General features: G+C 40.4%; 2 protein-coding genes across 2 annotated transcripts; both read left to right on the top strand.

Annotated features, from left to right (window-relative positions):
- The first annotated feature begins 405 nt into the window (after positions 1 to 405).
- Positions 406 to 4,647, top strand: LOC123257902. Its single transcript, XM_044717868.1, has 3 exons — positions 406 to 681; positions 1,168 to 3,439; positions 3,554 to 4,647. The coding sequence occupies exons 1-3, from the start codon at positions 406 to 408 to the stop codon at positions 4,645 to 4,647; spliced, it is 3,642 nt and encodes a 1,213-aa protein (XP_044573803.1).
- Positions 4,648 to 7,288: 2,641 nt separating this feature from the next.
- Positions 7,289 to 8,670, top strand: LOC123257879 (probable chromosome-partitioning protein ParB). The gene is made up of 2 exons (XM_044717851.1): positions 7,289 to 8,281; positions 8,346 to 8,670. Exons 1-2 carry the CDS (start codon positions 7,510 to 7,512, stop codon positions 8,363 to 8,365), a joined length of 792 nt encoding a protein of 263 aa, XP_044573786.1. The 5' UTR covers positions 7,289 to 7,509; the 3' UTR covers positions 8,366 to 8,670.
- Positions 8,671 to 12,615: the final 3,945 nt, after the last annotated feature.

Genomic DNA, 12,615 nt, shown 5'->3' with positions numbered 1-12,615 from the left:
CAATACAACAACCGATAATGAAATTTTGTTTTTTACTATAAGTGGTATTCCATTCAAGGCTTATATGAGCACTGCTATATTTTGTGATAAATACAACCATAGCTATATATGTTTAGGAACTATCGATACATAGTTTATAAGTTATCCCATATTGTCATCTTTATATTTTCTATACCTACTAGCTTTAGAATCCACAACATGTATGCACACACACACCTATCGTTAAGTTCCACAAATGTAAATTTTCTTTAGTACCAATTAGACAGCGAAACTGACAAGAACATGTTACTCTACAGTCCACTACTCATTCGTCTTGCCGGTTGGGGATCATTGTTTGGTCCTTCGCATCCGGATTTGTTTTGTAGTTTTCTGTGCATTGGTTCTCATTTGTAATTGTTTCTCGGCATGGAGCAATTAAAAGCATTGACAAAAGGGCGCGCCAGACTCAAGGCCAATATCACACGGAGCTTGGCTTGGGCTGAGGACGCGCAACATTCGAACGCCACACGGGCAGAGGTGTCTTCGCGGCTGGAGCATCTCAACACAACATGGAAAGACTTCAATAGATTTGGTGATGAAATAGCTATGCTCGACGAAGTAGATGGCTATGTGGATCCGGAGCATGACAACATATTCTACGAGGAAAAATATCTAAGGGCGCATGCATTACTTTCGGCGATGGTAGGTACAAGACCTAGTCCATCAATTGGGAACAGTGAAAACGGCAGCGGCGTGCTGCAAAACAACGACGCAATAATAAGTTTGCTACAACAACAACAACAACTCTTCGAGCAGTTGGCGGCAAATCGAGCCACTGCAAACATGTCGAGACCTGAAGGAGGAGACGCCTACGCGGCGAATTCAGGTAGTGCTCAAATGGTAGGGGCATCAGCTCAAAGCGAATTGCCTAAAATTCAAATTAAACGGTTCGCTGGCAATTATTCAGAGTGGCCAGCTTTCAAAGACATATATGAGAGCACAATTCACAACAAGGCGAATTTGACAAATACGCACAAATTTCATCATTTGAAATCTCTTCTGATCGACGAAGCTGCAAATCTGGTACGACATTTGGCTATTACGGATTCAGCTTACAACACTGCGTGGGAGCGACTTAATGAAAGATATAATCGTCCACGGCATATCGTGAATTCACTATTGGAGCAGTTTATGAAGCTGCCAACAACAACAAGGTCGGATACAGCAACATTACGGAAGGTGTCAGACGGCGCCAATGAAATAGTGCGTGGTTTGGATGCCATAGAGGAAACAGGACGAGACTGTTGGATCATCTACTTGACGCTGGAGAAGCTGGATGCAGATACTCGACGCAGGTGGATCGAGCGCAGTGTGGAGACAGACTCACCCACACTGGAGGAATTCTTCAAATTTTTGGATGCACGTTGCGAGGAACTAGAGCTCAGCAAGCGTGAAACAATCGGAGGCAAGACTACAGCCTCAATCGGTGACAAGGGAAGGAAGGTCACACATTCGCTGGTTGTACTTGAAGGAAACAAGTGCAGCAAATGTCATTCTACAGAGCATCGTCTGTATGGATGCCAACAATTCTTGGACATGTCAGCAGGACAGAGGTTTTCGTTTGCCAAGGAAAACGCTCTATGTTACAATTGTCTGAATCCTGGTCATGGGGTCAGAAAATGCAAATCTACGTTCAAGTGCAGACAATGTAAAGGTCAGCATCACTCACTGTTGCACCTGCAACGCACGCAACAGGCTATTGGAACAATCTCTCAAACTGGTGAGGATCAGGAGGATCCTAGCGCACACATCTCAACGGTGACTACGAGTCACATCGCACAAGCAGAAGGTTCTGCAGCAATGGTATGTGCACAAGGCACTGCAAATTCACAACAATCAACTGGATGGAACAGGAGCACCTTGCCGACGGCCATGGTCAACGTTCGCAACGCAAAGGGAGATTTGGTTGCATGCCGACTCCTATTGGACACGGGTTCAGAACTGTCGTACATATCTGAACGCTGTATACAAACACTTGGTTTGGCTCGTACGCCATCACGCATACTGGTTACGGGAATTTCATCAACCAAAGCAGACACTACAAGGGGATGCAGCACTATAAGCATCCAATCCCGTATTTCGCAAGATCAGCTGGTAGTCCAGGCTCACGTGCTTGGAAAGATTACGTCATCATTGGAAAGGCAGACCATCGACGCGTCTGTACTTCGAGTTTTCAACGATCTGCAATTGGCAGATTCGCAATTTAGCACGAATGCCCCAATTGACATTCTTTTGGGCAGCGAACACGTTTGGAGTGTTATAACTGGAAGAAAAATCTACGACGACAAAGGAAAGCTCATTGCTATATCATCAATTTTCGGATGGGTAATTACATCACTGCTTTCATCACGCGCATGCAGCGCTACGGCACTTACAACAACAATAGACATCGATGCTTATCTCAGAAGGTTCTGGGAACTGGAAAGCATACATCGCAAAGCAGAAGTTCAACCTGAAGACGAGGAGGTGGAGAAACACTTTCTTGCAACACACACTCGAGACAAACAAGGCAAGTACATCGTGGAACTTCCGTTTAAAGTATCCGAAACACAATTCGCAGATACACTTCAAGGAGCGTTGCAGAGGTTCAAATCAGTTGAACGACGTTTAGCACAGAATCAACAATTACGTAACGACTACGTGAAGTTCATGAGGGAATACCAGGAGCTAGGACATATGCGAGAAATCTCACCGACCGAAATTCCCAAGGGTAGGAATTTCTACTTGCCACATCATCCCGTATTGGGTCGGAAACTTCGAGTGGTTTTCGACGGATCATATCAAGACGCCAAAGGCATGGCGTTAAACGACACGCTCTCGATCGGACCGAGTATTCAGCGAGACCTATTTGCTGTGTGCTTGCGATTCCGTATGTACAAATACGTCTTTTCAGCGGACATAGTCAAGATGTTCCGTCAAATATGGGTGAGCGAAAAACATAGAGACTATCAAAGAATCGTATGGAGAGAGGATCCCTCAGATCCTATCAAGCACTTCCAACTATGCACGGTGACGTATGGAACATCATGCGCACCATTTCTAGCAGTCAGAGTGCTAGAGCAACTAGCTGCTGACCATAAGCACGAGTTTCCGAACGCAGCAAAAATCGTGTTGGAGGACTTCTATGTCGACGACGTTCTCACTGGAGCAAATAGTGAGGATGAGCTGCTACGCAACAGGGACGAACTGGTCCAACTGATGTCCTGTGCTAACCTAGAGCTCGGGAAATGGGTATCGAATACCAAACGCATCAAATCGGAGGATAACACGGATTCCTCACAATCACCAGTCAAAGTGCTAGGGCTGCATTGGCACCCTGGAGAGGACACATTGTCGTACAATGTAAACCTATCGAAAGACCCTCGCTGCACCAAGAGGCAAGTGTTGTCGGATGTCTCACGTATATTCGACCCTCTCGGTCTATTAGCACCAATCGTAGTTCAATTCAAAATACTATTTCAAAAACTCTGGTTGTTGAATTTGAATTGGGACGACGAACTACCGAGCAAACTAGCAAACAACTGGCTCAAATGGCGAGCTGATCTGGACAACCTTCACAAGCTCCAGATACCGCGCTTAGTTAAAAGCGACAAACAGACAATCGAATTGCGCGGATTTTCAGATGCATCCACCAAGGCGTACTCAGCGGTGGTATACAGCCGAGTGGTTAACGACGATGGAACCATTTCGGTCGCCATACTTGCTGCAAAAACCAGAGTGGCACCTTTGAAGCAGCAGTCTTTGCCGCGCCTGGAACTATGTGGCGCACTTCAATTGAGTCAACTTCTGCAATCCATAAAAGCTGGACTAATGAACAACGACGTAACGATCTACGCATGGAGTGATTCGACGATAGTCCTGTCATGGTTATCGTATTTACCAGCCCAACTCAAGACGTTTGTTGGGAACCGCACTTCAGAAATCCTCGAAACCATCCCGAAGCATGCATGGCGGCATGTAGACTCAAAATCGAACCCAGCGGATTGCGCATCCCGTGGCTTGGGAGTATCCGAGCTCATTGACTTCCAATTATGGTGGAAGGGTCCTTCATGGCTGAGGGACCAGGAACAATTCTTGGAAAGGTTGAACAATACTCATAACTGTACTTCTCTTTCAGACAAACGCATACAAGACGAAGTCAAAACTACCTGCCTAGCTGCGCAGACGAATGTCACGACGGACAACCCATGGGATAAGCTTCTCAATCGCAACTCATCTTGGCTGAAGCTTATACACACACTTGCTTACGTTTTGCGCTTCATTCATCGCATGAAGCACCCATCTTCGAAACAAACATCAAACACTCTAACATTCGATGAGATCAAGGCAGCAAGGACTCGGTGGCTGCAACACGCTCAAGCTGGTTTTCAACAGGAGATCCAGTTACTACGCGCAAACAAGGCTCTAGGGAACCAATCTCAATTGGTCAAGATCTCACCAATCATCGACAAGGACAACCTGCTAAGAGTAGGTGGACGAATCCAACATTCGCAGTTGTCAGCAGAGGCGAAGCATCAGCAGCGTCCTAAGTGGACCACGCCAACCCCTAACATTTCGATCGGCAGCGTTGCGCTCGTCAAGGAGTCCAACACACCACCAGCATTATGACATCTAGCGAAGGTGATCGACACGTTCCAAGGAAAGGACAATATGGTTCGCGCAGTCAAGATCAAGACGGCAGCAGGAGAATTGACCCGGCCAATAACGAAAATTGCGAAACTACCCAGTTCAGAAACCGTGTTTCAGGGTGGCCCGGGATGTTTAGGAACTATCGATACATAGTTTATAAGTTATCCCATATTGTCATCTTTATATTTTCTATACCTACTAGCTTTAGAATCCACAACATGTATGCACACACACACCTATCGTTAAGTTCCACAAATGTAAATTTTCTTTAGTACCAATTAGACAGCGAAACTGACAAGAACATATTACTCTACAGTCCACTACTCATTCGTCTTGCCGGTTGGGGATCAATATATATGGCTTTATAACACCAACCGAATCAAATATTGTTGATTATCAATTACACCCTTGTTTTGCAAATTCATCAATTGCTATTGCACAATGTGACATAAACGGCAACTTTGTAAAGAAAAATACGGCACTAATAAAGCTTGCAGGGTCAGATAATAATTCAATCTTTACGTTGATATTGGATAGTTATCATGTGAAAATACGTGAATATTTTTCGAGTAATAGAATAAATAATGCGTCTTTTGATGTACAGCTCAACGGCGGTAATAACATAAAAATATATTTCAATAAGTTTCTTCATAATAAAATGATCTTCATACTTTGTTATTTTATTGACAATACTGAACACAAAAACCTAGAGATAAAGCTTGAGCATTATCAAAAGATGCAAGCTATAGGGCAGTTAGCAGGTGGTATTGCGCATGATTTCAACAATATATTGACTGGGATAATAGGATTTTGCGATTTGCTTTTACTCCAGCATTCAGCTGGTGATCCATCTTTTGGAGATATAATACAGATACAGCAAAATGCAAAGCGTGGATCAAATTTAGTAAGACAATTGCTTGCTTTCTCAAGAAGACAGACCTTGCAGCCAAAAATTATTGATGTAAATAATACTATAGCTAATCTTTATGAAATGATAAAAAGATTAATAGGTGAAAATATAAAATTTAATATTTATTATGGTAGAGACTTGGGTGCTGTTAGGGCTGATCAAGGGCAATTAGAGCAAGTTATACTTAACTTAGCAGTCAATGCTAGTGCTGCTATGGAAAAGGGCGGAGAATTAACTATACGAACCTTTAATCAAAAGATTGACTCATTAAATTCTACACCTCAGGATATGTTTTCTCCAGACAAGGAAGCGATTGAACATGGAAATTATGTTGTGATTGAAGTAATTGATACTGGATGTGGAATGACGAGTGATACAACTGAAAAGATCTTTGATCCATTTTTTTCTACCAAAGATATTACCTCTGGTACAGGTCTTGGCCTCTCTACTGTATATGGCATTATTAAACAAACTGAAGGATACATCTATGTTGCTAGCAAAGTAAATCATGGAACTAAATTTAGCATATTTTTGCCCATGGTTTACATATCAGATGAAAATGATAGAGAGGAAGATAGTGAAGAAACAGAAAGACCGGTAGTAAGTGAAATTAAAGGTAATGGTATAATTTTATTAATCGAAGATGAAGATTCAGTAAGGGAATTCATCTCTAAAGCACTCAAAAGAAAAGGATTTGATGTAATAGAAGCAAGCATAGGCAGCGAGGCGCTAGAAATAATCAGTAAAAAAAGTCAACATATAGATCTTATAATCACTGATGTAATCATGCCAGAGGTGAGCGGCCCAGAAATAGTTAAAGAAGCATTGATCCATAGGCCAAATATCAACGTTATTTTTATTTCTGGGTATGCAGAAGATGCTTTTTTAAAGAGTGATGACATCAATATAGAAGATTTTCACTTTTTGCCAAAACCATTCACTCTGAATGAATTAGGAAACAAGGTTCAAAGTGTGTTACACAAAGCAAAAAAGACAGTCTAATTTTAGTGTGGTTAACAACAAAAAAATTTTCTAATGCAAAAGTTTCTTGCATATATACAATAGAATTATTTTATACATAAGATAAAAGGCGTGAGCAAGATTATTGCAATAGTAAATCAAAAGGGTGGAGTTGGCAAAACCACAACTAGTATAAATTTATCGACAGCCTTTGCTGCTGTGGGAAAAAGCACTTTATTGGTAGATCTTGATCCTCAAGGAAATGCTAGCACCGGGCTCGGGATTTCTTATCGTAGTAGGGAAGAAAAAAATATATACAAAATACTACTAAGCAGCGAAAATAAATTGATAGAATCGGCAATTTTCAATATAAAGGAAATTCCAAATTTATCACTAATTTCGTCAGTAGTTGATTTATCAGCTGCAGAAATTGAATTATCGCAACTTGAGCGAGGAAAATTTGTGCTAAAAAGCGCATTAGAGAAGATACGCGATAATTATGAGTATATAATCATCGATTGCCCTCCATCACTTGGGCTTTTGACCATAAATGCTTTGACTGCTGCTAATTCTATTATTGTCCCTCTTCAGTGTGAATTTTTTGCTTTGGAGGGATTAAGCCATTTAGTTAAAACTGTAGAGCTGATAAAAAGAAATAACCTAAACCCTTTTTTGGCAATAGAAGGGATAGTGTTAACAATGTATGACAGGCGCAACAAACTTAGTGAGCAGATTAAAAACGATATTTGTCAGTATTTAAATGATAAAGTATACAAAACTATCATCCCATTGTATGAGACTGTTATTCCACGTAACGTACGGTTATCAGAAGCACCTTCTCATGGAAAACCTGCTATTGTGTATGATCTTAAATGTCCTGGTGCACAAGCGTATATAAGTTTGGCAAGGGAAATTTTAAAAAAGCACGCGAGCAGTTGTAAGGAGAAGAAGCTAGTAAGCGAGGGCGTGGTATGAAGGATGATAGACGCCTCGGCAGAGGTCTTGCCGGTCTCATAGGCGATAATTATGATAATAAAGAAGATCGACAAGAGCATTTGCCTATTTCATTACTGCACCCAAGCAAATTTCAACCGAGGAAACATTTTGACGAGGAGTCATTAAGAGAACTTGCAAATTCGATAAAGAAAAGTGGCATTATACAGCCTATCGTGGTACGCAAAGATTCAAATGATGATGGTTATGAAATAATAGCTGGAGAACGTCGTTGGCGAGCAAGCAAGATTGCAAATCTTGATAGTGCACCGGTTATCATAAAAGATCTGAGCGACAAGGAATGCTTGGAAGTATCCATTATTGAAAACATACAAAGGCAAGATATTAATCCAATAGAGGAAGGTGAAGCTTACAGAAAACTGATAGATGAGTTTTTCTATACACATGAGGAATTAGCTTCAGCTATAGGCAAAAGCCGCAGCCACATAACCAATATGATTCGGATGTTGTTGCTCCCTGATAGGGTGAAAACAATGATCAATGAGAAAAAATTGTCTATGGGTCATGCAAGAGCGTTGATTAATGTTGAAAATGCGGAAAGTATTGCAGAAAAAATAGTTTCTCAGGGCTTAAGCGTTAGACAAACTGAAAAACTGATAAAGGACCTACATCAAAACAACAATCAAAAAGAGCAGAGATATACTAGAAATCAAGATATGACAGTAATAGAAGGCGCTATATCTTCTCAACTTGGTTTAAAGATCAAAATTAATGACAACAATTCTAAGGGTAAAGTTATGATACGGTATGATAATCCAAATGAATTGGATTTGATATTGAAAATTTTGAATAGGAAACTTGAGGCATAGCTAGTAGTTGGCTAGCAAAGCAACAAACCAATATCAACTGTTGGTGTCATGAAAGTAGCTGACACTGGAATCCAGGAATTTTATTAAGTTGGTAAGCATAAAAGTATAACTTCTACGTCATACCGCCGCGGTATCCGCTAACAAGCAGCGGGGTGACGATTGTCAGGGTAGCTGTCATCCCAGTGCCCTGACTACTTGGATCCAGGAAAAAGAATGGTGTCATCCCAGTGCGTGATACCCTAGTAGAAATCGTTTTTGTAATTGCAACATTCGTGCAATCTTTAGCCATAAATATTTAAAAAATTTACCAAATAAAAAAAAAGGCAAAAGAAACCCTGGGGTTATTATCCGCTTTAAAATATTGGCGTTTTTTATGTTTTAAACGCTTGACAAGCAAGATTAAGCTGCTTTTAATTGCAACTAACTTACGCTGCAAATGTTTAAGAAGTTTACTAAGCAGAAAAAAAGACAAAGAATCCCCGAGTTAGCTAGTCTTTTACTATCTCTGTCGAGTATTGGCATTTTTTGATGTCTTGTAACGCTTTATAAGCGCGTTCAGCTTATTTAGATAAAAATCTAGATGTAGATGAAGTTTTGTAAAGACATACAGTATCTATATACTGCAAAAAATTGAACATAAGACGCCGATACATTAAGTAATCCTTACCTTTTAATCTGCAGATTGGCGAAAGCAAATACAATAGCTTCACTATCATGATAAGGGCGCTGGCGAAGGGTGTCAAGTAAGTTTTTTCGTTTCATCCGATGCGCTGCCAAAAGCTATGCAAAAAGTCCAATGAGTTAACTCCCATATATCCTGAGTAATTCTTGTGCATTAGCTTTGATTAGGATAGGGCATTTTCTATCATTTAATAGGGAATGCAATATTTCAGTTGCACCCTTAACGTCGTTATTGTGTATCTTTACTACAGCGATAGCTTCTTGGCTTGAATAAGGATACACTGCACTTGATTCTAAATTATCAATTTTATCTTTATTTATTTTTTCACCGTTGGAGTGAAGTAAGCTCATTACTTCTAAATATTGTGCTAACTCACGCAAAACACCAGGAGCATCTTTATCATCTGCCAAATCATTATAAATAGATGCTGTGTCTGTTGGCATTGAATCTGAGATATGATTGAATGCGCGTTCAAAATTTGCTAAATACTCCCAATTTGAATCTATTTCTTCTAGCAGCGGCTTATTATCTTTTTTTAAGAATAATACTTCGTAAAACTTGTCACCTGCAGTTATAGATTGTTTTGTGTTATCAATGTTGCGCAATAAGTATAATGTGATGCCAACTAACATTGGCGCGAGTGCAAGCAGAAAGATGTATTTTTTCATGGTAATATTCCAAATAGTTATATATTTATACATTAATGCTTTTGATTTGCAAAAACATATTGACATAGTGATTATATCACATAATAATATTCTTAAGGTTGTTTGAATAGTTGGAGATTAAAATATTTCTAAAGTAGAAATAAAGACAGCAGTATTAAGCTAAATTATTTTTTGTCGGATTTATCCGATGTACCCTCAACCTTTTATAGGTTGAAGTCTAAATTTGAGAGTTTGATCCTGGCTCAGAATGAACGCTGGCGGCAGGCCTAACACATGCAAGTCGAACGGAGTTATATTGTAGCTTGCTATGGTATAACTTAGTGGCAGACGGGTGAGTAATGTATAGGAATCTACCTAGTAGTACGGAATAATTGTTGGAAACGGCAACTAATACCGTATACGCCCTACGGGGGAAAAATTTATTGCTATTAGATGAGCCTATATTAGATTAGCTAGTTGGTGGAGTAATAGCCTACCAAGGCAATGATCTATAGCTGATCTGAGAGGATGATCAGCCACACTGGAACTGAGATACGGTCCAGACTCCTACGGGAGGCAGCAGTGGGGAATATTGGACAATGGGCGAAAGCCTGATCCAGCCATGCCGCATGAGTGAAGAAGGCCTTTGGGTTGTAAAGCTCTTTTAGTGAGGAAGATAATGACGGTACTCACAGAAGAAGTCCTGGCTAACTCCGTGCCAGCAGCCGCGGTAATACGGAGAGGGCTAGCGTTATTCGGAATTATTGGGCGTAAAGGGCGCGTAGGCGGATTAGTAAGTTAAAAGTGAAATCCCAAGGCTCAACCTTGGAATTGCTTTTAAAACTGCTAATCTAGAGATTGAAAGAGGATAGAGGAATTCCTAGTGTAGAGGTGAAATTCGTAAATATTAGGAGGAACACCAGTGGCGAAGGCGTCTATCTGGTTCAAATCTGACGCTGAGGCGCGAAGGCGTGGGGAGCAAACAGGATTAGATACCCTGGTAGTCCACGCTGTAAACGATGAATGTTAAATATGGGAAGTTTTACTTTCTGTATTACAGCTAACGCGTTAAACATTCCGCCTGGGGACTACGGTCGCAAGATTAAAACTCAAAGGAATTGACGGGGACCCGCACAAGCGGTGGAGCATGTGGTTTAATTCGATGCAACGCGAAAAACCTTACCACTCCTTGACATGGAAATTATACCTATTCGAAGGGATAGGGTCGGTTCGGCCGGGTTTCACACAGGTGTTGCATGGCTGTCGTCAGCTCGTGTCGTGAGATGTTGGGTTAAGTCCCGCAACGAGCGCAACCCTCATCCTTAGTTACCATCAGGTAATGCTGGGGACTTTAAGGAAACTGCCAGTGATAAACTGGAGGAAGGTGGGGATGATGTCAAGTCATCATGGCCCTTATGGAGTGGGCTACACACGTGCTACAATGGTGGCTACAATGGGCTGCAAAGTCGCGAGGCTAAGCTAATCCCTTAAAAGCCATCTCAGTTCGGATTGTACTCTGCAACTCGAGTGCATGAAGTTGGAATCGCTAGTAATCGTGGATCAGCACGCCACGGTGAATACGTTCTCGGGTCTTGTACACACTGCCCGTCACGCCATGGGAATTGGTTTCACTCGAAGCTAACGACCTAACCGCAAGGAGGGAGTTATTTAAAGTGGGATCGGTGACTGGGGTGAAGTCGTAACAAGGTAGCAGTAGGGGAATCTGCAGCTGGATTACCTCCTTAGGCTTTGCGCATAACTTACCATTTTTAATGATGGTGTTGTTATGTGCTATACTGCTGTCTTTACTTCTACTTTATTTTAATTTCCCGATAACGGAATTTTATGAGTGATAGACCTCTTTCTCCACATTTACAAATATATAAAGTACAAGTTACTAGTTTTTTCTCTATTATGCATAGATTGACTGGTATCTTGCTATTCCTTTTATTAATGATACTTTCTTGGTATTTCATATTACATGTTTACTTTCCTGAGTTACTTATAGTAAGGTACTTAAATGCATTATTATTCACTCCTGTTGCTAAATTAGCTTATGTCTTATGTTTTATAAGTTTTGTATATCATTTTCTTAATGGTATTCGTCATTTATTGTGGGATGCTGGGCTTAATTTAGAAATTACTGGCGTTTCAAGGAGTGCTATACTGCTGACAGTAACGCTACTTCTTTCTACTATGGCTTTTTTATTTATGTTTATATGAGTCAGTCTGGAAATTCAGTACATCATTGGTGGGTTCAGCGTGTTTCTGCGGTAATTTTACTGTTCCTGTTTCCTTGGTTTATCTATTCATTTTCTTGCACATTTTATACTGATAGCTCTTTGTCTTTTAGTGAAAAATTTATTAATCACCCTCTAGAGCTTTTATTTTTTGTTGTATTGTTGTTTTGCATTTTTTGGCACGCAGTTCTTGGAATGCAGGTAGTATGCGAAGATTATATACACAGCGTACCTTTGAGGATTTTTACAATTACATGCATAAAGTACTTATCAAGCATTACTTATATAACCCTCGCTTTTACAATCTTTATCTTCTACAGGCGTATTTTCTTGTAAAATCACCGGTGCTGTGTTAATATATTATTAGTGTACTAGTTTTATTATTGAACTATAGCATTATAGCGATTTTGGTTTGACAATATGTTTGAAGCATTAAAAAAGGGAGCAATAGATCTTACACTTAAAGCAAAAGGTCTGCTTACTTCACCTGAATCTCAAGTTTACGTCGAAGACCTTAGAAAGGTAATGATGTATGATGGAAGGAAATGCCAGTATCCAAAAAATTATGATCAAATTGTACAGTCTGCTAAAATCATAGAAAACAGGGATATGCATGGAAATGCTATACTAGATAAAGATAAAAATCCAACCTATAAACTTTTGTATGGTCAAAAAGATGAGAATG

This window comes from Drosophila ananassae (assembly GCF_017639315.1).
Source record: "Drosophila ananassae strain 14024-0371.13 chromosome 4 unlocalized genomic scaffold, ASM1763931v2 tig00000073, whole genome shotgun sequence".
In the NCBI taxonomy this organism is placed as follows: Eukaryota; Metazoa; Arthropoda; class Insecta; order Diptera; family Drosophilidae; genus Drosophila; species Drosophila ananassae.
The sequence above is the reverse complement of the archived record's forward strand: the minus strand, read 5'-3'. Positions and strand labels throughout refer to the sequence as shown.